General features: G+C 37.9%; 1 protein-coding gene across 4 annotated transcripts in view; it reads right to left on the minus strand.

The window, feature by feature from the left end:
* The window catches only part of SMARCA2 (SWI/SNF related, matrix associated, actin dependent regulator of chromatin, subfamily a, member 2), a 120059-nt gene that overhangs the window by 55495 nt on the left and 36768 nt on the right, over positions 1-27796 (minus strand). For all 4 annotated transcript variants that reach the window (XM_027752187.2, XM_027752189.2, XM_039384490.1 and 1 more), the window contains 12 exons: positions 20284-20410; positions 18781-18954; positions 18380-18553; positions 12930-13100; positions 9031-9084; positions 7399-7529; positions 7156-7216; positions 5668-5768; positions 5227-5374; positions 3445-3608; positions 1887-1953; positions 1204-1314 (listed from right to left, as the gene is read on the minus strand). In XM_027752187.2, the coding sequence (XP_027607988.1) occupies positions 1204-1314; positions 1887-1953; positions 3445-3608; positions 5227-5374; positions 5668-5768; positions 7156-7216; positions 7399-7529; positions 9031-9084; positions 12930-13100; positions 18380-18553; positions 18781-18954; positions 20284-20410 (1483 nt within the window). The remainder of the gene's footprint in view (positions 1-1203; positions 1315-1886; positions 1954-3444; positions 3609-5226; positions 5375-5667; positions 5769-7155; positions 7217-7398; positions 7530-9030; positions 9085-12929; positions 13101-18379; positions 18554-18780; positions 18955-20283; positions 20411-27796) is intronic.

Consider the following 27796-nt stretch of genomic DNA (forward strand, 5'->3'; position numbering starts at 1 on the left):
AATTCTGATGGGAATGGTAACAGCAAACAGCAGATTCTTTCCATTTCTGAGAAAGAGATTAGAATCAAGGCCAGAAGATGGTTTGCGGGGGAAAAAAGAGACCACAATAACTCCAAATAAATCTGTCTCCAAACAAGAACCTTGAAAGGGGACAAAGCATTTTCAGACGAAGTATGTTCACAAACAACAGCAACCCTGAACTTACTTTCTTTTCAGTTAATCCTATATTTTCAATTGAGAACAAAGCAGGATAATTACAATCATCTCAGTTACTGCATTTTCAACTGAAGTTTCTACTTCTTAATATGAAAGTTTAAATGCAGTCACAGCAGATACTGAAAGATATTGCTCTCTCTTACCACCTGTACTACAACATGGATAGTCAACCCAAGTGCCACACTTACCATATGACTACATAGGCCTTGGTTTGTCCTTTCATAGGTGCTACCTAATTCCATTTCCCAGGACAGGTTGAGTGGCTGTCCTTCCTATCTTTCAGCAAGAGTGGGAAAAACCAGAGGAAAAGAAACACTCTGCAGTCTCAAGCTGTTTTCAAACACTCTGAATTATACTAAGAAAATGCACTGCTTTTGTATTAGAGAGGACAAACAAGTAATCTAATTATGCAGTATGTAACAGAAATAAAAGTGAAAATTAACAACAATGGGACAGGAGGACCATATGGTTTCTCTGTATAGCAAAATACTTCCCTAGTCTGTTTTGTGTGTACATGAAATAGTCTTACAGTACAATAGTTTTCAATTTAATTCATTACACTTGAGGCACACCTGTAGACAGTCAGTGAGCGATAGCAAATTCATGATACTGGTAACTATTTAGTCACAAAGTCACCACATAGCCGGAAAAGCTCTAGTAAGAGTGAGCTTCAGGTCAGAAACAACAGAAAAAATTTAAAGTCACTGCTGCAAATTCGGGCTATATTAATACTATGCAGAAGTGAGAACAGTCATGTTCTTCCACGGACAGGCAGGTATACAGACAGAACTGCACAAAGGAATTAGTCCCTTGGCCACATTCAGGAAATTCCTTTTGTTCACACAGGAAACAGCTGTGACCAAGAAGGGTTAACTTTTACTGCAAGACAGAACAATGGGACCTTCCCTATAAAACAAAAATGTGTTTTGTGGTATGCACCATTGGAAGGTGTCTTGGTCTTGCTGTAAAGAGAGGACAGTCTATTACCTTAGCAAGGATATGTTTGTCTTTTATTATGTACTCGTAAGTAGTTAAAAGAACATTGAATTTTCCACTTCGAAGCTGAGGAACAAGTGAGCGGCGCATTGCAGGTGTACCCTAAAAGAGAGAGAGAAGTTAATAGTTACTCTTTATTCTGATGAAGAAAATACTTTTTTTCTGAATTAGCAGACAATGAGTAACTACATCAACTTGTAATCCTACAGTTCTGTAAATAATACATTGATACGTTCAAGACTTCTTCAGAGTGCCTTCCCTAAACAGTTGCTAGACTGTAAAGCTGTTTATGGCGGCCATGAAAATACGTAGTCAATGGTCTAGCCTCCTTACAAATTGTTTGGCCATATCACTAGTACAGCAGGCAAACGAGAAAGTATTCAGCTATGTTTAAAATGTGAAGTAGTCACCATTTGTATTAGTCTCACCAGAAGCCTTGCAATATGATAATTAACAATTTTATTCTGCATTTTTTACAGTTTTTTACAGTAATTTTCCTCTAGTCTTTTACAGTTTATTACAGTCTTCTTAAGTGTGATTAATTTCATGCTTAGGCCCTGACATACATCACAAAATCTAATGAGCAAACAGACTAAATGCATGCAGAGACAGTAGAAAAACTGGCCCTAGTCTCATTCCTTTAATTCTATTGTCATATAAAAGGCAAATCAAACCTTGTAAGATATCTTCACCACAGAAGGAGCCCATTTGTCAAATTCATATGTCCAATTGGATAAGGTCCTATCAAAGAGATTATAAAGAAAAAGTAACATGTTTCATCATTTGCAGGTCAAACTTCATAAATGTTTCCAAGTGGCTGCCAGTTTTTCAACACATTTTATGTAATCCAACACCACAAATAACAGCATATTTTTAAATATGCACTTTATATACTGTAATAAAATACAAGCAACTCAGAGGGAAGTAAGCACAAAAAATGTGTGAAACACTCTTTCAGTTTATATTCAGGGGCTTCTCTGAAACCAGTAAGAGTAGTGGTTTACATGCACCTTTGTATTTTGGAACATACTAAGAAAAAGAACAAAATACTTTGAAGAGAAAAACAGATTCGTAAGTTCTTTTATACTACTTATGATCCAAAACCATCAGAAGACAACAGCAAAAAATAACCCCGTGGTTTTTCAGCTGCTTGTGGGTTTTTTTCCCCTTCTTATTGGACTTGTGATGGCAGCAATACTAGCTATTTAGAAAGGGCAGAGAAAGGCAGCTTTTGAAATGTATGCAAGAAAGAAGTTTCAGCTTCCCTCTTCTAGAAACATAAAAAATCATTACAGAGTACTTAAGAGAAATTTGGTATTTTTACTGTACCCATGTAAAAACTGACATTAATAACACTTTCCCTTTATTTTTAACTTGGTTTTACTTTATAGATCTTCTCCCAGATGTTTCTTTTCACACTAGAGCTCATAATTCATATTCATACAATTAGGCACAGCTGTGGCATTTATCTTAGTCAATCAGTTGCTACTGCAGCATTGCCAGAAGGCAGGACACCTCAAAAGAAATCAAGAAATGACCACAAATCAAATTATTCCTAATCCTGCAACAGATTTGCACACGCAGCACAACTGGAGGACAAATCAGCTAGTGAAAAGGCCAAGGAGCTTCTGCACATCAATCAAGTCACTTACAGAAAAATGAAGCAAACAACCCCTCAATCTCCTACATTTGTTTTGCAGTGCCTTGCATTTTTTTATCCAGATCACTAAAACCCACACCACACCTTCAGAGAAAGAAAATTGCATTACAAGTCATCTATAAAACAAGTATCATCTTGGAAAACTAAGGAAAAGCCAAAGGAGGACAGCACAATAAACACTCATAATCTGGACACCTGACAAAAGTGTGAGTATCACTCATCGAGGCTATATATATCCAGGGCTAGCTATATAGTACTTAAAAGATCATCCAACCTCATTAAAGCATGCTTACATGGTATCAGATGAAGAGCCAGACGTTTAAAGAATTAAGCAACAGATTTTTAATATCAGAGTTAAAAGATGAATGGAAAACTGCATGCATGGAAAGAAAAAAACATCCCCCTCTAGCGGCTTAAGAGTGAATTAGAGTAAATTCAAACTACTCCAGTTCGCCAAAATTAGTAGAATCAAGCGCTTTATCAGCTTTCTGGTCTTGTCAGTATGTTGCGTTCCAAATAAACCAATCTGCAATGCTCAGGATGCCAACGCTAGAAAGAGATCCATTACTTACGACAAGGGTACAATGATGAGATAGGGGCCATTGAGTCTTTTGTGCTCCATCAGGTAAGTAATGAGTGCAATAGTCTGTATTGTCTTTCCTAGTCCCATTTCATCAGCTAAAATTCCATTCAGATTGTTATTATAGAGTGAAACCATCCATTCCAGTCCCTGGAGCTGAAATGAAGAATAATAATTTCAGTTATTTAAAACTCACACAAGTAACTAACATCAGCAGTACAGAACCAATGTTCTGATGTCCCTGTTTACATACATGCTGCATTTCCTGCAGTAATACTATATGCGTGGGGCCCCCTGTCTACCTTTACAGGGAAATCATCACTCCTGTTTAGCCAAGTCTTCACAACAAAGCTGAATTTCATACAAGGAGGTTTTAGTACTGCAGACAAAGCAACAGAGGCACTCACATGTAAGGCTGATAAACACCACTGCAAGAGTTTGTTCTTCAATTTCAGCTGTCAAATGCTAAAACTTCCTGAGTGTATTGTATGCCATTTGCCTGTGTCAATTAAAATCTTTCAAAACCAACACCATCAAATCTGTGCAAAACATGTAAGCCTCATCCTTGCCAAATGCATTATTGGTATGCTAAAGCACTTGTAGCACATGTCCATTTAGTGCCTGCTGTCCAAACCTCCATACGCCAGAGTAGGACAACTTCATCCAAATATGCTTTGTGTATAAAATTCCAGAGTTGGAAGGAAGCCAGGGTACTGTAGCTTGGCAATGTCTACGTATCAGAATTTCACACTCGGAAGGGTACTGCTAGAAAGCACTATTCCCTTATCAGAGAGAATTCCACATATGTGTATATCACATTACTGATGGACATGCAAAGTAAGTTTCTGCTTCTAAGATCCAGACTTCTGGTGTGTCTCATGCATGGAGCGAGCATAAAATTAAGTGTCCTGAGGAAGTTCAGACAGAAAACTCTATGTGCCTCAAGTAACATTCTGCTGTCCCTGGGAGACAGTCTCCAAAACAATGTTGCCAATTCACTGGCTTTACCCACATGTGGACTGATTCATATTTATTTATTAAACTAGCAGGAGTTGATCAGAATTTGTACTGCCACTGCATGTCCCACTTACAAAGTAGCTTCAGAATCAAGAATAGGAAAACTATCGTGTCTGCAGCATTATTCTTTATTTTATGTGGATATAGAAATAATGTTCTGACTAGAGAAAAAATGCAGGTCTAGTTTCCTACAAAGTTGTACAAATGCAGAACTGTTGAAAACATGCATCAAAGACATTTTCAATCACACCTGAATCCAGCTTATGTCTGATACAGAAGTTCCTAGTTACTAAATCCAGTGAAAGTCGGTAAAGAACATGTTACACTAACCTCCACAGTAAACTATTTTTCTTATTTCCAAATTGTATCATCACTGCACTGAAGTACTAGGATCTTAATTAAAAAATAAAATCCTAAACTTCTAAATACTGAAGAAGGAAAATGTTGTTAATCCACCACAAATTAAAACAATAAGAACTGAAATTACAGTTCAATGAGAATGATAGCAAAATCAATATATTATTCATATGCAATGAAAAAAAGGTAGAGGTATATGCAGAAAGTTGGTATTATTATTCAAGCAGTATGTATGAAACATCATCCATGATAGATAACTGTCATTGCTTTGTCCATATTCCCAAATTCTAACCTAGTAGAGATCTTGTATATCTTAACAAATTTTCAGTTTGCCACTTGAAATACCACACTGAAATGCTAGGAGTAATTCCAAGTGTTAAGTATTTTAATGATTTCTCACCTGATAATGTTTTAGTGTGCCATTAATAAGAAGGGAAGACTGCTTTTCCACCCTTTCTGTGATTGCATGAGCAACAGTGTAGTAGGACTGAGACCCTCTAGCACTATATTGCATGCTATATTCATCATCCACATCTTGTTTGGCTGTCCTGGAAAGCAGAAAAAGAACTCAGGTGAATTCCCGCAAACAAATATTTTTTTGACCATAGCTTACATATGTATGTCTAAAGAAACAGTGAAAGTCCTCAACTGAGATGAGTACATCAAAGGGTGCAGGATTCTTTATAAACAGTACACAATTAAATGATCATGCTCCTTCTGCAGATATTCATGCCAGAGAAGCTCCCACAACTCACTGTAATCTAGAGAAAGTTACTCTTGGGAAATGCCACTGTAAGAAATCACAATTCTTAACAAAAACCAGTACCTAAGGAACACTCACTCAATGATTTGCTTTGCATCTTTTTCAGAAACTTCCTCGCTGTTAGGATCCAGGAGTATCTTCTCATCTGCTTCTAATCTGCTTGACTCCTCCTCCTCATCCTACAGAATACAGAAAGAGAACAGAGGTGCTGGGAAGCGCAATACGTTCCTCAGTCATACCTTCAACTGGCATTCACATACTAGTAACTTTCATTGGTCAATGCTTTACGACACACATCTGAATCACAAGGTTCAACTCACATCTATTCTACAATGAAACTGCACTGCAGCATAACAAGATGATTAATTTTTGACATATATTAAACAACAGAAAGTCATGCTACTCTGAAATAAAAACTATTTCCCCTTTAATGATCTTACTTTCAAAAAGCTTTCTCTGAGTATCATGTTCAAGGACAGGATTCTAATACCATGTTGATTTTTATATCATATTCTAGATGTGTGATAAATTAATAAAGCTTGAAAAACTGTCAAGGACTACTATTTTAGGCTTCTAGTTTCTTAACTTTCTAAACCCAGTTATTTTTACTCTTTTTAAGATGGTCTGTCTTCTGGTTACAGTTGCAACAGATTGCCAACAATTTAAAACCTCACTAAAAAAGTAAGATTGTAAAATCTGAAGCCCTCTTCTCCTATATTAATACTGAAAGTCATACAGAATTACATTAGCAGAAATTAGCCCAACAAAGGCATATCACACAGTCCAGTCAGTTTCAGTGGTCATCTGGTCTAGTATTGTAAAGACAGCTAAACTTATGAGACCTGAACTCTCTACCTAGTTCTGCTACTAGGCTGTTGATTGAACATGGATCTTCTCTACTCCTTACTTCTCTTCTCCTTTTAGAAAGCACTTATCTGAAAAGTGCTATGTAAGTATCAGTATTCATTATTCATAGTACCTAATATTATGACCCTGCAAGGTTGGGATCTTTGTGTGTGTCAATTTCAAAATTATTTTTAGAATTTTTTTAACAATAGTATTTAAAACACCATTAAAGTACTGAACCAAATAAGCTTACCCTGAACAGTCTGAATGTCAAATCCCTGCTATAATTCCCAACATTTTAATAAACATAATATATAAATAATAAGCATGTTATTCAGAATTGCATATAAACCTCCAATGCGTAAACTTTAAAGGTGTTGACTTTATTCAGAACAAAGCCACAATGCTGTCTTTTCTGAGATATATTTTAATATAGGAATCTGCTTAATTATCTGGTTTACAATTATTAACAGTCAAGAGTAAAGTATTACTCTTAACCATGGTTACCAGTTAGGCATTTACAGCATGTATAAAGAGCATCTGCTATGAATGGAGAACTACAAAATCAGTTAATTTTCCTGTTTGTTTTAGTCTTAAAGCACCTACACAGCTGCTATCACTTCCCCTCTCTTCCTTATGAAAACCAGGAAAATACCACATGAAATAAGTACTTGTTTTTACTGTTTTGTTTGTCATAGTCTTTTTTTTAAAGATACATACCTCCTCCTCATATTCAGAGCCACTTTCATCTTCACTGTCTGATCTGGGAGCAACTTCATAGCTGTACAAAGATGACAGAAAGATTATGAATTACAGTTAACAAGAGGAGGGATTAGGTTCAATACATTTCCTACTCAGCTTACATAAAAAATAAAGAACAGAATAGGTAAACAAGAAAAAAGTCTATGAAAAATATCAATGCAAATAGAAAAAAACAACCTACTTGGTATGGTAACTACTTACCCAGGGTTCATCTCCAGCCAAGCATCCAGCTGACTTGCTTTTGGTGCCTCTGGTCCAAGAAGAACTTTGCCTGTTTCGGTGTGAGTCACTTTGACAGGAAGGTCACTCATCTGACTGCTCTCATCTATAGGCTAAAAATTCAAATGAAATTTTATACCATAAGGTAACTGAACTTCATGCCTGCATTACATAACAAAAAGAACTAACAGGACTTTCAAAATTCCAGTTCTGAACAACCAGTAAAGTTTTGTTACTACAAGCCACACCTTTGCACGTGACTATCAAGCAATCAGTGAGTCACAGTATTTCTGTGTGGAACATATTCTACGTGACATCCACAAACATATCAGAGTATTCCAAGTAAATTAGTAAGACCAGCATGGAAAAGAATACACTATTGGTTTTTGTGAATCAAGACACAAGGTATGTATTCTTACAGGCATTTAATCCTGTTATTTATACCAATGGACACCTGTAACAGAAAACATACAGTGACCTTATGACCTTTTTGCTTTTTACTGAGAAACAAGGATGTAGCAATTTAGTTAACTTTTTAAGTAAAGGCCTATTTTAAAGATTCACTGTCCTAGCTTATTCAACTAAGCTGATGAAGCACTTGCACAAACAAAATCTTTTACTTACTCTGGTGCTCTAACAAAACCAGAGCAGTATAATTATTTTTTTCTGTTATTTCTTTGCCCTGTTTAATCACCTATTTTTTACTTTGAAACCTTTTTGCCTTTTAATACTGTTTCTGCTGAAGAATCTTGGTCAAATACATACATTCATGAGCAACAAATACTAATTATACAATTATAGTATTATGAACAATTATAAATACACTGACTGACAAAGTGTAAAACCTAGGCCATTTCCATAAATACTGAAGTTATGGGAATGTTATGTGCATTTTCCTTGTACAACCATATGTATATTAAAGTATTCCGATAAAACTCTTGAACTATATTGTAAGTATCGCTTGCAAGTACAAAAAAGACAATAAATACAATTCTAAAGTCTTTATAGAAAAATTAACACAAAAACTGCACTAACAGAATAGTTCTGTTAGCATATGCTCTGCTACTGAGTGAAAAATATTATTCAAAGAATGACACAGAAAAAATTATTCTTTTCCTCTCGTTTCTGAGGAAGAAAGCACCTTCAGATGTCTTAATCCATCATAATACTATATTCTGGATTGTGACTGAAAGGTGATTACATGCAATGTCAACAATGTATTTTTATAAAGATGAGAAGACCGACTATATGGTGTTTATGAGCTTGTATGAGGAAGTAAATTGTCTGTACATAGATTGTAAGAAAACTACTTATTTTAAGCATATTACAGTTAAGAGGGAGACTTCAGCATACACAGTGATAGACTCACTGTATTTTTTCTTTTAGTCTTCAACTTTCTAAATAGTGACAGGCTAGCATAAATGTAATCTAGGTAATTTTATTCCTGGTTATAAACAACAGCTTTTATAACATTTGTGGTTGTGGCTTTTTTTTTTAAAGTTACAGCAATGATACACAAAACAATCACCAGGAAGTTGTTTTTTTAAAAAAAAAAAAAACACCACAAAAAAACAACAACAGCAACAAAAAAAAAAGCCCTTGTAAAATTCATACCTCTCCATCAGGACCAAGACCAGATGCCATTCCTTCTGCATTTTCTTCAGCCTTCTACAACAAATGGAGATTTGAAAAATATCATGGTCAGAACACAGGTACAGAAAGAATACGCTATATGATGTCAGCATTCTGTATTATGAATATGTTTCACTTGTTTCTGAACAGCCTAGGATTCATATTATTTAAGGTGTGACAGATATGGATAGAGATAGGCATAGAGTTACTACCAAACATAAACCATTTACTAGTATTAAGAGAGTACCTACACACCTGTAGTCAGTGTTATAAATCTGCATGTTAAGAAGTGGCCGGCCCACTGATTTTTTTGGTTCAGACCTATAGCTCAGTTGCTTATACACTGCTCTAATGCAAATAAAATATGTATTTATTTTCATGTGATTTACTATTAATTTCCTCTAAACTGCCTTAATCTCTGTTTTGAAAGTGTCGGCAGATATCACAGATTGTAAATTCATGTAGGGCACTTTTATCTTGGGTACATACTTTGGGTTTTTTTGGTCTGACAACTAATTAGAAGGAGAATTTTGGGAATGTTTTACACTATATCCTAATCATGTGAAAATAACAATTACTCAAATCACAAAGAAAAAGAATCCTAGAGTTCTTCACTGGAGTAAGCTACATTCTTTTTCTTCCCAGGCACACCTCTAGGAAATAAGCAGTATCTTCCTCAAAGTCTGTCCTCATTTACCCTACTTAAAAATGAGAAAATGAAAGACATAGTCTGCCTCTTTATTCAAACAATTCTGAGAAAGAAAGGATATTATACAGCTTCTGCTTATTGCACAGTGCTGAGTTTACAGCACTACAGCAAAGTATTATTTTGGATACCAATGTAAACAGATCATGCTAACAACAAGAACAGATCTCTTAAACTGTGTTTTAGAGATAAACAACTTTCAAGTATTGTTAATGTATGTGATAAATGTAGATTATCTAGTTATTTCTTTTTTAAGAAGTATATCTGAGGAATAGCTGGACTTCTGAATATTGAGATAATCCTTAATATCTGGTTCAGATCAAGTCTTGAGCCTTTTTCTTTGCCATTGAAGTCCATTATCCAAGGCATGAACTTCAAATGAACATGTAGCAACAGGTATCATTCAATTCCTCATTTTACAAAATGTTATTCTTATTTCTTTCACACAGCCTTCACACTTCAGGGCACATGCCTAATTATCTTTGTTAACTACTCTTCCATTAGTACTACCAAAAATGGAGACATGATTAGGCATAATTCTAGTCTAAAATCTTTAAAATGTTTATGAAGTGTAACACTCTTTAATATACAGGAGAGGTTTATAAACATTTCACCAGGCCCCACTAATGTCATTGGTTCTGATCAACACAATAGCTGATACCCAGTAGGAACAATAACAATATGAGCTTTAAGGCTGCTTGCTTCAGCATTTCTAGGCAGCAGGTATGTCTACTGACAAAGAAAGGAACCAGAACTGAAGACTTCAAATAAACAGAAGGGCAGAGTAAGTTATGAAAGCACATATCTGGCCTTGGCTGAATACACTACATTGACTGACGATATTTTTTCCTTGGACGAACAAGGGCAGGGGTCCACTCTTTTGCACATGAGACTGCTCTCTAATATATAAAGATTATTACAGCTTAGCTACAGGCAATGGCAAAGAACCTTACAACTCAAATCACAAAAAAGCAGTAAGCATCAGTGCTGTTCACTGAGCAAAGACTAGAAGCTGTGAGAACAAAAACATTTACAACCTATAGTTAAAAAACAATTTTGGAAAGCAGAAGCATACGTCACTAAGAATAAATGTAAATAATGACAGATATCTTGTACTTTTATTTTGGACTATGTAAACATATCTTTAATATTGACAATTTAATCCTTGACAAGAAATAATAACAGGAAATCTACTGCATAGGCTGCATACTGAAAGGTTGCACAGCAAGTTGAACTTGCCTATCAGATGAAAATTGCATATGGAATATTTTTTTCTAATCCATGACTACAGTAGGAAGCTGAAGATAGAAAATGCAACTAGAGGAATGTGGAAAAAGAGGGAAAATCTATCAAAGATTCCAGAAACTGTATCCCACAGGGAGAATAGACTAATCTCAAATTTTATTCTAGTAATAATAGGGTTCTCTTGGATATTCTATAATGTCAGTCTGGCAAATATTAGAAGTATTTCTTCACCATTCACTTTCTCATTGCCATTTCAAGGAGGAAATCCTAAGAACTCTCTTTTGTCATTTCTCTGTAAGTGCAAAATATTAACTACAGGTGTCAGTAGATCAAACTTTTACATGGATTACAAAACATAAAAGCGTAAGGACTAAATGGCGTGACTTGGAAAAAAGACACTGTGCTCACTAACTTCAATGAGTTCTGCACCATGCAATTACAAATTCATAGAATTCTAAATTAAAATAAATGGTCATATTTGTGTGAACTCCTATATCCTTCCCAAATGAGCAGATGATTGCTGGAAAGAAGTTAATTACAAACAAAAAGCTGCAGATGACCAAGAGAGAGCAGAGATTTATTTTGTTCTGCTAATTTTCCTTTAGGTTTTAGGTTTTATAAACACTGAATATATATATGGGGCATATTTCCCTTTAACTTCAGTGACAGAAAACTATGTCTTTATTGATGTGGCCAGAAGATACTCTGGTTTTTATACATACTTCAACTAAACTGACATAGAAGGAGAACCATATCACAAATGTAGATTGTTAAAGAAATTATTACTTTTCATTAGAGCAGTGCATTTATTCCACATGGTGTCTCATTAATTACTATCTCTACTGCGCACTCCATACATTAAACCAGGCCTGTTCTCATTGGTAGCACAGGTCAAGAAGCTCATTTAAACTACATTTTAACTTTGCACCCAGGGTATTGTTTCTATGTTAAGAACATACTCTCAAAAAAAATTACAGAGGTTTTTGAGAGGGCAGGAGAAAACGAACTATTTTTTTAGGCCATTAATGTTCAAAATCAGTATTTTTTATATGCTGGTTTTTACTAGCATATTTTGAGTGCTGCTAGTAAACCCTGTAAACATAATGTTTATATTTCAATTCATAATTAGTAGCAACCCAGGCGCAGAAGTTGATTATAAAAATCCTCTTACCCATTCTGCAAGAGATGAAAGGTACTCTGAGGTCACAAAAAATGTCAAAACATTCCTTAATGACTATTTCACACACAGAATTATTTTTTTGAAAATTGCACTGGTTCAGTTTCAACAAGTCTCTCTTGCAGAGTAAAACATTTCATAGGAAGAAAGGTAATTTTGAAAAGTTTCAATTAAAGGTTTAAAATGCACAATGAACAATCCTACTGTCAAATTACCCGTTTACTATAATAAAACCACCCAAGTTTTTTCTCTGTATTCATTTCCAATGGTCCTACAAAATGGACTGAGCCCAGTGCAGAATGCGGAAGTGTAACACAGTTGCCCTGCATGAAACAGTTAAGCAAATCAGACTCTTCCCATCTTCCTCATAGGATGCATTTTTGATACACAGGACCCTTTTTGGCTACATTAATCCTAACTTACACATCTGTCCCAATTTCTCCTGTAGAAAGTTTATGAGCAAATTAATGTTATGAGGAATTTGATGTTAACAGCTCAGAATTTTACACTCCTGCCTCCTGCTCACCTTGAGTTTACAATAGCATATACATACTTTAACAGAGAGAGAGAGAGAGAGACAGAGTGAGAGAGAGAGAGAGAGATGAGTTCCCTCAGTGTTAAGAATTTGGCAGTGTAGATTTTTTAGACACTCTGGTTGGTATGTGTATGACAACTGGGCACCACTATATTTATTAACATTAAAATTGGATTTGAAAAAGAAATGGCTTGAAAATACCAGCTGTATCTACTTGCCTTCTTTCTTCTCCTTCGCTTCTTCTTCTCCTTGGCTGCTTGTGCCTGTTTATGCTCCCATACTAGGTTAGTCAAGTTAGCCACATACTCATCTGTCTGCTGCAAGAGGTAGGCCAGGCGTCTATCTTTCTTTTGATCAATCAGTTTACGGTAGCCTTCTTCATCTTCAGCCTAGCAATACAAAATAGATGTCAGTCATGGCAGACATGCTTCCAAAGAAACACTATCCAACTCCTATTTCAATAAGCAAGTGCTATCTTAGGTCAGTATGATCTGCATAGAGGGATGGCTAGATGGGTAAAGAAATTGCCGGATGATTAGACCCAGAGGGTCATACATTTGTATCAACAGATCACAGAATCATATGGGTTGGTGGGGACCTTGACGATAATCTAGTTCCAATTCCCTTGTCACAGGTAGGGACATCTTTCGCTAGACCAGGTTGCTCAAAACCACATCCAACCTGGCCTTGAACACTTCCAGGGATGGGGCATCCACAACTTCTCTGGGCATCCTGTCTCACCACTTTCACAGCGAAGATTTTCTTCCTAATACCTATTCAAAACATACTTTCTTCAAAAGAATCACAGAATCATTACTAAGGTTTGAAGACCTCCAAGATCATGGAGTCCAACCATCAACCCAACACTGCCAGGTCCACCACTAAACCATACCACCAAGCACCACACCTGAGTGATTCTGAGAACCCTAAGGTCATGGGTTTGATCCCTCTATGGGCCATTCACTGAAGAGCTGGACTCAATGATTCTTGTGGGTCCTTCCAATTTAGAATATTCTGTGATTGCAGAAAATCTGTTTGCTTTCAACGAAAGCAGTTTTCTGTTTATGTATTAGTGAGGGTGAGGAAGTTAGTAGATACGCAAGTCTCGAGTGATGTTTTTGAACCTCTCCAGGCAGTCTGTTCCAATGCTTGACCACCCTTTCAGTGAAGAACCTTTTCCCAAAATCCAATCTAAACCTCCCCTGCCACAATTTGAGGCCATTTCTGCTTGTCCTATCACTTGTTACCTGGGAGAAGAGACCAATTTCCATCTTGCTACAACTTACTTTCAGGTGGTTAAGGACCCTGCTGAGCCTCCCTCTTCTCCCAGCTAATTAACCTCAGCTCCCTTAGCTGCACTTCCTAAGACTTGTGCTCCAGACCCTTCACCAGCTCCATTTCCCTTTTCTGGACAGAATCCAGCACCTCAATGTACCCAAAACTGAACAGAGCTTTTGAAGGGCAGCCTCACCAGTGCCGAGCACAAAGGGACACTTACTGCCCTGGTCCTGCGGGACACACTATTGCTGATACAGGCCAAGATGTCACTGGTCTTCTTGGCCACTTGGGCACACTGACGGATTATGTTCAGCTGCTTCTGACCAGCACTATGAAGTCGTTTTCCACCAGGGAGCTTTCCAGTCACTCCTCCCCCAGCCTCTAGTGCTGCCTGGGGTTGTTGTGACCCAAGGGCAGGACCTGGCACTTGGCCTTGTTGAGTCCCATACCACTGGCCTTGGTCCACTGATCCAGCCTGTCCAGATACCGCTGTGGGGCCTTCCTACCACCAACAGACCAACACTCCTGCCTGATTTGGTGTCCTCTGCAAACTGACTGAGGGTGTCCTCATCCAGATCATCGATAAAGGTATCAAACAGAACTGCCCCTAGTACTGAGCCTTGGGGAACCCCACTGGTGACCAGCTGTCAGCTGGATGTAATTCCATTCACCACCACTCTCTCAGTCTGGCAATCCAGTCAGTTTTTCACCCCCCTACAGTGCACCTGTCCACACCATGAGCAGCCAGTTTCTCCAGGACAATCTTGTGGGGGACAGTGTCAAAGAACGATTACTCCTTGTTCTAGCACTATATGCCTACGTAAAAAGTCCCTCTCCAGCTTTCTTACAGGCTCTCTTAAGGTATTGGAAGGCTACCACAAGTCTCCCCAGAGCCCTCTCCAGACTGCACAACCCCAACTCTCTCGGCCTTTCCTCATAGGAGAAGTGCTCCAGTTCTCTGATCATCTTCATGGCCCTCATATGGACTCACTCCAACAGGTCTACATCTTGTCTTATGCTGGAGATGCCAGACACTGACGCAGTACTCCAGGTGGGGTCTCCAACAGGCAGAGTAGAGGAGATAAATCACCTTCCTCAACCTGCTGCCCACACTTCTTCTCATGCAGCCCATGATATGGTTGGCTTTCTGGGCTGCAATCACACATTGCTGGGTCCTGTTCACCTTTTCATCCACCAATACTCCCAAGTCCCTCTCTGCAGTGTGGCAGAGGGTCATACTTCATCTGAAAACAGTAAGGGAAACGAAAGGTGTCTATCCTGGGTCACATTGTGTTTAACATGTCTGTCAGTGACACAGAGGAAGGGATGCAGGGCACTCCAGTCAAGTTTGCAGATGAAACGAAACTGGGGGATACCAGTCAATATGCTCGAGGGCTGGGTTGCATCTCAGAAGGACCTGAACAGGCAGAGAAGTTTTGCCATTTCTGATGTTAGAGGTTTTCAAGACATGACTAAAAAAGCCTTGAGAAACCCATTTGGAACTCGATGTTAACACTGTTTTGAGAAGGTGGTTGGTCTAAAGAGCTTCCTCACAGCCTGAGTGACTCTGAGATTTAGAGACTCCATAATTCTACATCATTCCTACCCTCAGGACTGAAAAAATCTACAGCAGTTTTAACAGGCAAGGGAGGAAAATAAAATCAATGCTCCATCAGGCAGATTGCAATGTCCTGAAACAGAGATGCTTGATGAGTCTCCTATAGAGATGACTTTTCAAAGACATGAAGTACGGGTAGCCCAGCAAGAGGAAGAACCCATATGGGAGCTGGATGTGAACTTGCATTTAGTCCTTTTTCCAGTATGAATACAGGTCATTCTTTTTAGGTATCTTGTGAAAATTTAATTGTGGGCATATTTATCTACCCTCGTTCTACTCTGGTGTTATTTCACCTCTGATAGAGGTCACTATCAAAAACATGATTCACCAGATAACCCCTATCTCTAAGTCTTCCTGCATCCTTATGGAACTGTGTGTGTTGTTAGAAGTAAGACATACCAGGAATATTATTTTCATGTGCTGTGAAGATATAATGTAGCATGTCAGAAAAATAAACGGAAAGCAGCAGAGGTGCCTTTCCCAATTTTGGCTAAAACAACAAATAAGGGAAGTATACAATGCCTTAAAAAAACCAAACACAAGCAAGAAATACTTCAAAAAACTCTTGGAGATCTCCTGCCTTTCTAGAGAGACACAAGAGCTGCAGACAGCAAGAAAAGCTGTAATGTTCAAACTGAGCTTGCAAAACTGCTTGCAAAATTCTGTTATAATGTTCAAGTCACCAAAACTACAATGCTCAAAACCCAAGGCTTCAGAAAAAATAAATTATCATTATCATGTTGTTACTAATACTACTGAATACACAGTCTTTGTAATCTAGACAAGGTACTTCTTCTATACATTTAAGTTTGTCTTGACAGTATTTTCCTAAATTATACCAATGCCCATTTTTGCACATGATATATATATATATATCTATTAGTATTAATGAGCTGTGGACAATCATCATTTCTAATCACAGAAAATGAAGGTCAATTTGTGGAATGAATTCAACATTCCTGAAAAGATATGCAAAAAGTTTTAGACACAGCACATTGTCACAAACCATACCAGGCATCTGAGGGTAGATGACATTTTAAAAAAAATGCTAGTACACATCTGCAAATTCAAAACTTATCACAACTGGACTAAAACTAAATAGGCAAAACAACCCCATTAACATAAAACATAGACTGCTTTTGCAGAAGGATTTAATTGAGCATCAGGTGCAAAACACTAAACTGAAAATGCCTGTGAAGTCCTATATGTATGGTAAGAAATTAACCACAGTCTTGGTGAAGGCTATTTAGGAGAAAGCATTGACTATCTGGAAGCACTGGTATACTGCACCATTTCTTGATATTCAAATCTATTTCATACTTTCCAGCAGTGGATATCTTTATTACTTATCATACTGCACATCTGATTTGATATAAGCTCAACCTCACAATGTACAAAAATATTTCTAAAATACCAATATTACTTTTATTTTAAATCAGCTCTTTTTTTGCTAATAATTAACATTTTTATGAGCTAGGTTAGACAAACTGCTGGTGATTATCTCTATTAAAGGGTAGGCTCAGTTCAGCACACACTGTGTCTCACCTAAAAAGTCCATTGCGCAGGCTCGAAGGCCTTACCCGCATTTGCAAAGCCCTGTATCTCCAGCGCACTTGTAGCAAACGTGGGTAGAGACCTTTCCTGAATCTTCGTTTGCAAAGACTAGCCATGATCTATAGATCTGATTACTACGTAATTTTCAAGAATGCTCTAGGGTCTACATATTTGTTATTCTCTTATGCAGGTTCTTAATTTACATTTTGCATGAACTTTTATTTCAAGGTTTTTATCATTTCTACATTTAATTATATCCACATTTCATTTTGTGATTTTTAAAACCAAATTGTTCAGTCCATGTTCATGGTGGGAAGAGATTCTGGACAGGGAGTAGCGTTTTGCATTACATCTGCACCTCTATTAGACACTCAATGTTTTCTGCCACCAAGTTATGAAGTAAGCTTGTCAATTTCCTTTCCATTCTATGTCGGTAAAATCTTAACAAAATGTTAAAATAGATCTAAACAATGTCATGAAGCAATTTTTCCAACCCCGGTCGCTAATGTATTTGTGCGTACACATTGATCTGTCTACACTTTAAATTCCAGAATTATTTTAACTCCTGAAATGCAGGTAGCCCCCTGACTGTTTCCACAGTGTTCTGCAAAGACATGATTACACATAAGCCCATATTACTCTGTCCAGTGACACAACTGATACTGTGCAGGTTTAAGGATGGAAAAATTATAAAATAGGAACGACTACGGTCCTGAAGCATTATTGCTATTGGTTAGGTATTTTTACATTTGGGAAAAGCTTTAAGTAAAAATTGTGGAGCAATGCCATGAACAAATTATGGAATCATATGGAATCTTCAAAACTATAAACCTAGAATTAAAATACAGTCCAGTATTTGTAAAATGGACCAATACCACTGCAACTATATAACAGTGTTAAGACACGAAGTTAATGAGATTAAGCTGATGTTATTCAGAAGTCGCTGTGTTAAGTTTTCACGTCACTAAAAAACTCCAATTATTCCTATACAAAAATCTTAAAGAAGGAGCCATACGCTAAATTGAACAATATCACATTCATTACCATCAATAGAAACATACATAAACAAACTGTGGTAGTTTTAGATTTATACTTTTTGCATTACAGAGTACTTTGCAAAGGAAACACACGGGTGTGACTGAGACTGTATAAGGATATTAAAACGATATAGTACGTAATTTTAACTAAAATAACCATACTCCTTCCTCTACTCCTTACCATTAGTCTCCTCATTCTTTCTTTCTCAATTCTCTCTGTTTCTTTTTTCTGCTCTCGTTCAGTGTTGGCATGCCAAGTTGCCACAGCTTTAGAAAGTTTCTGAATTTTCCCAGCGACTGATCGGTGGTACTCTTTAAAATCTTTAGCATGCTGCAGTATGCTATTCAGGTATTCCTAGAAAGAGAAACAAGTTAGTGCAGGCACTTTGACACAGCACCTGATTTGACATCAGAAATAAACAAGTTCCAATCTTATAATTTTACAATTACTTATCACATTAGTTGGGAGTTTTTTTGGTCAAAAAAACTCCAAAGGTAAATAAGATATGTGAAAGGGAAGATCCACATCACAAATCAAGGCGCATTTTTGCCATGGGGCAAACACCTACTAAGTTAAAATACCTGGTGTTTCTGCCTACGCTTCCTCTCCTGTTCTATCTTCTGCTGCTTCTCAAGCTTTTCTGTCATGCGGGCCTCCCTCAAAGTCTGGCGCTTGCTTCGTTTGTAGGCTTTGGAGTTCAGTGCTGTCTCCAGTGTTGTGTCACGACGCATGCAGGCCACTACCTCTTGTCTCAGCTACCAGTGGGAAAAAAAACCCAAACCACTCAAAAAACAGAATAATTTTTAATACATGGAGAAACAACTTTAAACACTGTTATGGCAGAATAAAACAATAATAGTCCAAAACATATCCCAGCCTCCTCTTCCCTTTTCATTACAGTTCTGAAAAGATACAGCATTTATACAGTTGTAAAAGCTGTATAAATCTTAAAGAAATCCTAAAGAAATCTTAAGCCTCCACAGAACGGCCAAAAGTGCTAATCCCTCATTGTTTCTTCCCAATTTACAAGATGCTGGAAACAACTGTCCTGCTGCAATGAAAACGGCCAGCCAAGATCTTATACCATCAACGTAAAACACAAATGAACCAGATATATAACACCTTTTCTAGTGCTGCACCTGAACATAGCTGACAACTTGTTTCATTGCCAGCTGCAAAGAAGACAGGTGGGAGAGGTAAATATAAAGGCCTTGGAAGAGTATTGCCAGCAGTGGAGCAGGGAAAAGCCTGCTGCTTTTCATCTGACCTCTGACAAAACTTCATTACAAAGGAGTGCCAAGGGCAGAAGGAAGGAAGACTTGGACATCACGGTATAACTACTGCCAAGGCTTCTGTCAGGAAGTATTTTGCTTGACCTGCCAAACTGTATCTCTCTCTGTTCTTCCAAACTAGCTGTAAAAGCCAACAGCAAAGAGGCCCAGAAGAGTCTGGCAGTGTGATTCCTTTTCTGAGATTTGTTTGCTGATACGTGCACTCAACATCCAACTTAAATCTTACGTGTGATCTTGTTATGCCTAATTTTCAAAGTCTGTGCCACAGCAGAAATCTTGAAAACAGATCACAGAGAAATACCACACACACCCCACCAACATACAACTCTTCTTAAAACAAGGAGACTCATGGCAAATATGAAGTATGTCCAGAAAGATGTGTCTATTGAGATCTGTGCTAAAATCAACTTGCAGCCCGTCCAGCACTTATTTTGTTTTTGTGCCAACACTATGTTCATTATGAAAGACACAGTTCTACGGTTACACTTCAGACTGGAAGATAAATCGATGATCCTTGCTATTCCTTCCAACTCAGAATATTCTGTGATTCTGTGGGATTCTGTGATAAAGCAGGAAGCAAAAAGAATACTCGCACATTTTTATTAACAAAAAAAATTTGAGTTTATTAAAAAATAAAATATAACAATTCTGCTATATTTATGTTATATTCTGTTATATAACAATCTTCTTAGGCTTAGCACTGCTGCAAAATCTCTTTCCAGTTTTCTCTTTGCTACACAAACATGTTTGGTTGTGACTGCTACGAAATTTTTCTCAAGTAAAAGGCATTACCTGGCGCTGGAAGTTCAGTAATCTAAGTGCCTTCAATTCCACTGTAGCTTTGGTTCGCAGATCAGGGGGCAGGGAACCAGGCAAGTTCTCCAATTCCTGGATTCTGTGAGCAATTCGAGCCTGAAGCCTAATCAAATAGAAAATTGGATAAGATACCAGGAAAAATATGCAAGTTGTTACTAAAATTTTATGGTAAAAATTATATTGTAAAAACAGACAAATTATCTTCAACATTTATATGTCTGAACCAACAGGTTTTTGCAAAGATGATACTGGGTATTCTTTTCCACTTTGAAAATTAGCAAATAATGAATATGCCCTTTGGCCTTTCTTTTCATTTTGACTAAAATTAGGTACGTGAAAAGAAACTTGGGAATTTCATTTTACACATACTATTCAGATTCTGCTTTCAAGCTTCTTTGATATATTATTTTATGCACAGCGTAGTCAGTGATGACATGGAGAGCACTTCCCTTAATATCTGGAATTCTACTTCATTATTTTATTGACAAATGACAAGTTTGTTAGTATTCACAGCTACACAACTGCTACACTATAAATCAAACTCCTCCTTTACAAGCTTTTTTTTTAATTCATTTGCAAATTCAAGAGAGAGGGAGAGAGTAATCGACAAGACAGACAGAACTTGGTTTTTTTTCTATTTTAATATTACCAGAAGAATTCTGAAGTTCCTGGAACAACAAAAAAGATGCAATGCTGCATTACTGCAGGACAGAAAGTTGCTGTCTTCAAGAGAGCAAAAAACTGAAGCAGAATTACATTAGTAATGTTTTTCATAGAGACTGAAAAATTAATCAGGAAGAGTTAGTTCCTAATTAGAGAAAGTTCCATTAAAAGCTGCAAATATTTCTCCAGATCCATTATTCTTGCAGAAGTCTTCATTCAGAAAATGACACTGGCTTATTTTCTTATTTCCAGTATATGTACTACACTAAAAAAAGTTCACATTTCGTACAACTTCATCTGTCACTGGGCATTCCAGTCAGTAAGAACAGATTTTAGTGCACCTAAGGATGCAAAGTCTTGAGAATTAAGTGGTTTCTTGCAGACTAAATGTACCAACATGGTATATTCTGTGATTCTGATTCTGCAGCGTACATTCATATATAAAAGCAGCCAAGATGTAAGAGAAGAATGCTGTTCTAAATTGCTGATGCGTGCTCTACCTGTTGCTTCTCCACACATGGATGCAATCATGCATCACAACAATTATTTATTACTGTTTTTCCCTCCCAAACAGCTGCAAGGTTTCTCCTGAAACTATCACCTACAAAACAGTTATAGACAAGTTGCAGTTTCCCTGTCTTTAATGAAACTCTAAGGGAGCGGTCACAACCTTTCCAAACTTCTCTTTTGAGTTGTGAACTTAGTAAAGCAACTGAAATTTTCAATTTTCAATTTCTTTTTTCATTCTTCTTAGCATTGAGTGTTCCTTCTTGTACTATACATGAGGATGAGCACAAAAAAGTTAATTTAGGTTCTTCCAACACACCTTACGATTTTAGGTAACTAACAGTAAGAGTGACCTCCAAACAAACATGGAACTGAAATGCTGACTTACTAGTTCTGTCAGAATTGGTTTGTTACTTTAACTCTCGGTAAAAAATATGTGGAAGTGCCTGCTAACGTAAAAGTTTACACAGTAAAAATTCAAGCAATTGCCGAAGTTGGGTTGGGCTGTACATTTCTGTCATCAAAATTATTAATAAAAATCCACATACACATATTTCCTGAGATATGGCTAAACATAATCGAAGCTCATAGAGTCTGTTTATTATGTCCCATCATCACACTATGGAGTCCTCATCCATATAGAAAAAAGATCCCTCACAGTGCTAATATTTTCTTTGTTTTTCTCAATTTGAGTTTATAAAAAAGCTGATCAGAAATAAATGCACATGAAATTTCATTATTAAATTATAAGGCAGATTAGTATTTTCAGGGTAACTTTCCTTCAACTGTTTTCCTTCATATGTTGAAATGGTCTGCACTACAAACGACGACACTTCTATGCTTTGTGGGTGATTACCCTCCTTTTAAAACCCAGAAGGGGGAAGGAATAGGAACAAAAAAAATCAGTATTTCTAAGTCAGTAGAGATATTACTTCAGAAAACTCTGAGTGAAAACTAGGCCAGTTCTTTATTAAAATGAACAAAAACCTTTGAATACTAATGAAAATCTATGGAGTATGTATGGAAGAATAATGAAAAATGGCAGCTGGATGGGTTACATACATGAAACAAACAAAAAAAAGGAACACATTTTGAAGTTTAATTTCATACTTTCCTAGTATATAATATATACTTCTAAACTACTAACAACAGTAGCAATAGTAATCATGTTTTCCAATAGTCAGTAGGATTTTTAAAAGAATTTTGTAACAAACATTGAGATGTTTCTCCAAACAGCCACCTTGTAGTCTTTAAAAAGAATCACTGCAGTGTGTTGGACTGTTGCTATCTTCATGGAAAAATGCTAATAGCTATTAGGTAAAGAGAATCCAAAGAAAAAATTTTCCTAGATGCTTTTTGTAATTATTTGAAGGATATAACCTCACCATTTAAAGGATGTACTTAATTAATCTTTGCAGTTCAGAATTTTATATTCGTCATGTAGAAAGCGGTAGGGAATCTACACAGAGACCTCTTTGCAAAACGAGCGATGCACATCCCTTCCTCATTAACTGGGGTCAACAGCAGAGGTTATAGTTCTACATTCAAATCTGTCTGGCATGAAATGCCTAGCAGTAAGCAAGGAAGATACGTAAGAAGATACTTTGCAGGTAACAGAAAGAAATCACATACAATCTACACAGGACACTACCAAGTGTATTATTTTTTATCTAGCAATGAGAAGGTGGAAAAAAGGCTTTCAACAAAATAGAACAACTTTAAATGAAAGACATCATTATCTTTAAGACAGCTATTCACTGAGATTAAATAGCAGCCCTTTATTTTGAAGAAAGTATTAAGGAGAGTTTTATAAAAGCATGCATATTGGGTTTGTGAGGCCAGGTTTTGGTAGTGAGGGGGGCTACAGGGGTGGCTTCTGTGACAAAATACCAGAACCATCCCCCGCATTCAGCAGAGCCAATGCAAGGCAGCTCGAAGACAGATGTGCCACTGACCAAGGGTGTGCCAATCAGAAATAACAGTAATGCCTCTGTGATAACATATTTAAGAAGGAAAGAAAAAAAAGTTATTGGGCAGGCTGGCCCCTTGCAGCCCATGGAGGATCATAGGGGTGCAGAGATCCACCTGCAGCCCATGGAGGTGACCCATGCTGGAGAAGGTGGATGCTCAAGACGGGGCTGTGAAATCATGGGCCCTGGAGCAGGCTCCTGGCAGGTACTTGCAGACCCATGGAGAGAGGAACCCACACTGGAGCATGTTTCCTAGTAGGATTTGTGACCCTGTGGGGAACCCCATGGAAGAGCAACCCACATTGCAGCAGTTCATGGAGAACTGTTGCCCGCGGGATAGACTCACACTGGAGAAGTTAATGGAGAACTGTCACCCATTGAAGGACTCCAGGCTGGAGCAGGAGAAAGACTCTTCTCCCTGAGCAGCATCAGAGAAACCCTGTGATGAATTGACCATAATCCCCATTTCCCACTGGGAGAGAGGAGGAAGAGCTTGGGAAGGAGGGAAGTGTGGGGGAGAGGTGCTTTTAAGATTTATTTTACCTCTCATTATCCTGCTCTGATTTTGTTAGTAATAAATTCAATTAGCATCTCCAATTTGAGTATGTTTTGCCTGTGATGGTACTTGCTGAGTGATCTCTCCCTGTCATTATCTCAACTCATGAACTTTTGTGATACTTTCTCTCCCCTGTCCAACTGAGAAAGGGAGTGATAGAGCTGCGTCGGTGGGTGTCTGGTATCCAGCCAGGGTCAACCAACTACAGCATGGTACGAATTTTTCATTCTGACCAGATTTAAAGGAACACAATTTTAACAGCTCTCCACAAAAGAATCATTTAAACTTCTTATACTGATAAGAATTGTAAATATCTATGTTTCTTTTTATCCACCTTTAGTCACAGGCAGATTAACAACAATTATCATATAATCTCATTTCACAACAACACAAGACAACTATGTGAATTTGACAGCAACATTAACTTTCCATTTTCTTTCTCTTTGTTAATATATGCTGGGGCCCTTTTTATAGTCAGATCAAGGCTTTACAGGGAGAAAAATCAGCCTGCTGATGTTTCATTAGATTCAAAGCTTTTTCAGATTCCACAATATTTTAATAGCTGCATTACTGTTTCTCCATCTGTACTGGTCTATTTAACATGTGATTAACTAATATAAACTTCTAAGTACTTCTAAATGCCTAACCGATTAATTGTTTGATGAAACAAACCATGTAACTCTCTAGTAACAATGAAAGGAAAAACAAATAGCTATCACTTGAAAAAAAATTAAACGTAATTTTGGAAAATTACAAAAGTTTAGCTAAAACTAAAATATTTCGTGTTTACAATATTGTTCTGTGTGTAAAACATGCTCTAACATATAAATCATGTACATGATCCCTTACAAAATGAAAATGTATATATGGTAGCACGATCCTCCCACAAAATCTGCTGTTAAGCACTAGAGAGGTGTGCATACAAGAGAAACAGTCAAACACATCAAGAATTAACATTTTATCACATAGCCCATGATCTGGCACTAAATTATTGTCTCTTCAGCAGCACACTTCACATTCTTAGTCCAGAAAACCATGTTCAAGTCACTGACGGTTTAACTCTGGCCAGCAATTAATCACCACCAGACAGCTCCCTCACTCTTTCCCCATTCCCAGTACAATGGCGGGAAGAATCAGAAGGCTAAGAGTAATCATGAAAGAAACTTGTGGGTTGAGATAAAGACAGTTTAATAATTTAAAATAATAATTTTTCTACATTGTAAGGAAAGAGAGGAAAAAAAGTAGCAAAAAGAGAACCATAGAATCATAGAATCAGCTGGGTTGGAAGGGACCTCCGAGGTCATCAAGTTCAACCCTTAATCCACTACCGCCGTGGTTACTAGACCATGGCACTAAGTCTCATCTTAAAAAACTCCAGGGATGGAGAATCCACCACTTCCCTGGGCAGCCCATTCCAATGCCCAATCACTCTCTTTGCAAAGAATTTCTTTCTAATATCTAACCTAAACCTCCCCTGGCACAGCTTAAGACCATGCCCTCTTGTCTTGCTGATAGTTGCCTGGGAGAAGAGACCAACCCCCACTTGGCTACAACCTCCTTTCAGGGAGTTGTAGAGAGTGATGAGGTCTCCCCTGAGCCTCCTCTTCTCCAGGCTGAACAACCCCAGCTCTTTCAGCCTCTCCTCATAGGACTTGTGCTCCAGTCCCTTCACCAGCCTCCTTGCTCTTCTCTGGACCTGCTCCAGCACCTCGATGTCCTTCCTGAACTGAGGGGCCCAGAACTGGACACAGTACTCGAGGTGTGGCCTCACTAGTGCTGAGTACAAGAATCACTTCCCTGGACCTGTTGGCCACATTGGCCTTCTTGGCCACCTGGGCACACTGCTGGCTCATGTTCAGCTTCCTGTCAATCCAAACTCCCAGGTCCCTTTCTGCCTGGCTGCTCTCCAGCCACTCTGTCCCCAGCCTGTAGGGCTGCCTGGGGTTGTTGTGGCCAAAGTGCAGGACCCGGCACTTGGTCTTGTTGAACCTCATCCCACTGGAATCAGCTCAACTCTCCAGCCTGTCCAGGTCCCTCTGCAGAGCCCTCCTGCCTTCCAGCTGATCGACACTACCCCCCAACTTAGTGTCATCTGCAAAGTTGCTGATGGTGGACTCAATCCCCTCATCTAAATCATCAATAAAGATATTAAATAGAACTGGGTCCAACACTGATCCCTGGGGGACACCACTAGTGAGCAGCTGCCAACTGGATGCAGCACCGTTCACCACCACTCTCTGGGCCCGGCCCTCCAGCCAGTTCCTAACCCAGCACAGGGTGCCCCTGTCCAAGCTGTGGGCTGCCACCTTTTTCAGGAGTATGCTGTGGGGTTGAAGTCCAGGTAGACACATCCACAGCCTTCCCTTCATCCACCAGGCAGGTCACCTGATCATAAAAGGAGATTAGGTTGGTCAGACAGGACCTGCCCCTCCTGAACCTGTGCTGGCTGGGTCTGATCCCTTGTCCATCTTGTAGGTGCTGTGTGATTGCACTCAGGATGATCTGCTCCATAACCTCGCCAGGCACTGAGGAGGTCAGGCTGACAGGCCTGTAGTTTCCCAAGAAAGACATGTGATGCAAATCAAAACAACTGCTCTCCACCAATTGCGCACTGGTTGGCAATGCTCAGCCAGTTCCTAAGCTCAGGGCCCCTGCCAACCTTCCTCTTGCTGAGCATGATGACATTATATGGTATAGAACATCCCTGTCATCTGTTGGGGTCAGCTGGCCCAACTGTGTCCCTTTCCAACTTTTTCTGCACTCCCAGCCTCCTTGCTGATGGGGAGGTGTCAAGAACTCAAAACTGTGTAAGCACTGCTCAGCAGTAACTAGAATAGTAACTAGAAATTATGTCTTAGCAACGTAATTTTCAGCACGAATCCAAAATACAGCCTCATACAAGCTACTGTGAAGAAATGTAACTATCCCTGCCAAAACCAGTACACTCACTGAGTACATCTAATCTGCAACTTTCAAGAATTCCCAAGTTCATCCAATTAGAAGTTCACACTTTGTCATAAGAAGGCAGTAGACCAAAATTTTACCCTTTGGGTCTATCTACACATTTGAAATATGCATCTCTAAAATACCTACACGATAATTCTGTCTTTTCATGGAAATGTGTAATTCAAACAGTTTTCTAAGTACTTCAAAGTAGTTAGAAAAAAGTACTTCCAAGTATAATGCCCCTTTATCAAAACATTACATCTCAAGAGCCACTTGTTTCATAAAGCTTTCAATAACCTCACTGGTTTCAGAATACAAACGTTTATATTGGCTTTTTCCTACTCCTTTTTCATTAAAAAATTGTGAATGCATCATGTTTCTGAATTAAACTTGCCTATATTAAACCTAAATAAAACACCATTCAAAGCTGTTAAACTGCTTCTTTCATAGCTTTTGTCTGATGTTACAGTTTTAACTAATGTAAAGACTTCAAGGAATTCTACATATTCTGGTATTCAAAGCAAAACCAAATACCACTGTTGTTCAACATCAAAAAAGCTTAGACCTTTATCTACATGCTAGCATAAAAAAATAAAAATATAAAACCCTTCTGCTGCAGAATCCCTATTAAATTTTCATCTCACTCTGCCAAGATCAGTGTATTTAGAATCTGATAGATATGCTGTATCTGCAACTAGTTCTCTAAATTAGTAAAAGCATCACCACTATTTTCTGTCATTCCTCACTTTCCCACATTTATGCATACTAAGGCATAATAGATTGGCACAAACAGTGCAACAGAGCAGGGCTGGAAAGACAGGAGGAGTAACAATTTGAGGTTATATCA

This window comes from Pipra filicauda, unplaced genomic scaffold (assembly GCF_003945595.2).
Source record: "Pipra filicauda isolate LSUMZ 115617 unplaced genomic scaffold, ASM394559v2 scaffold35_size7292922_pilon, whole genome shotgun sequence".
NCBI lineage: Eukaryota > Metazoa > Chordata > Aves > Passeriformes > Pipridae > Pipra > Pipra filicauda.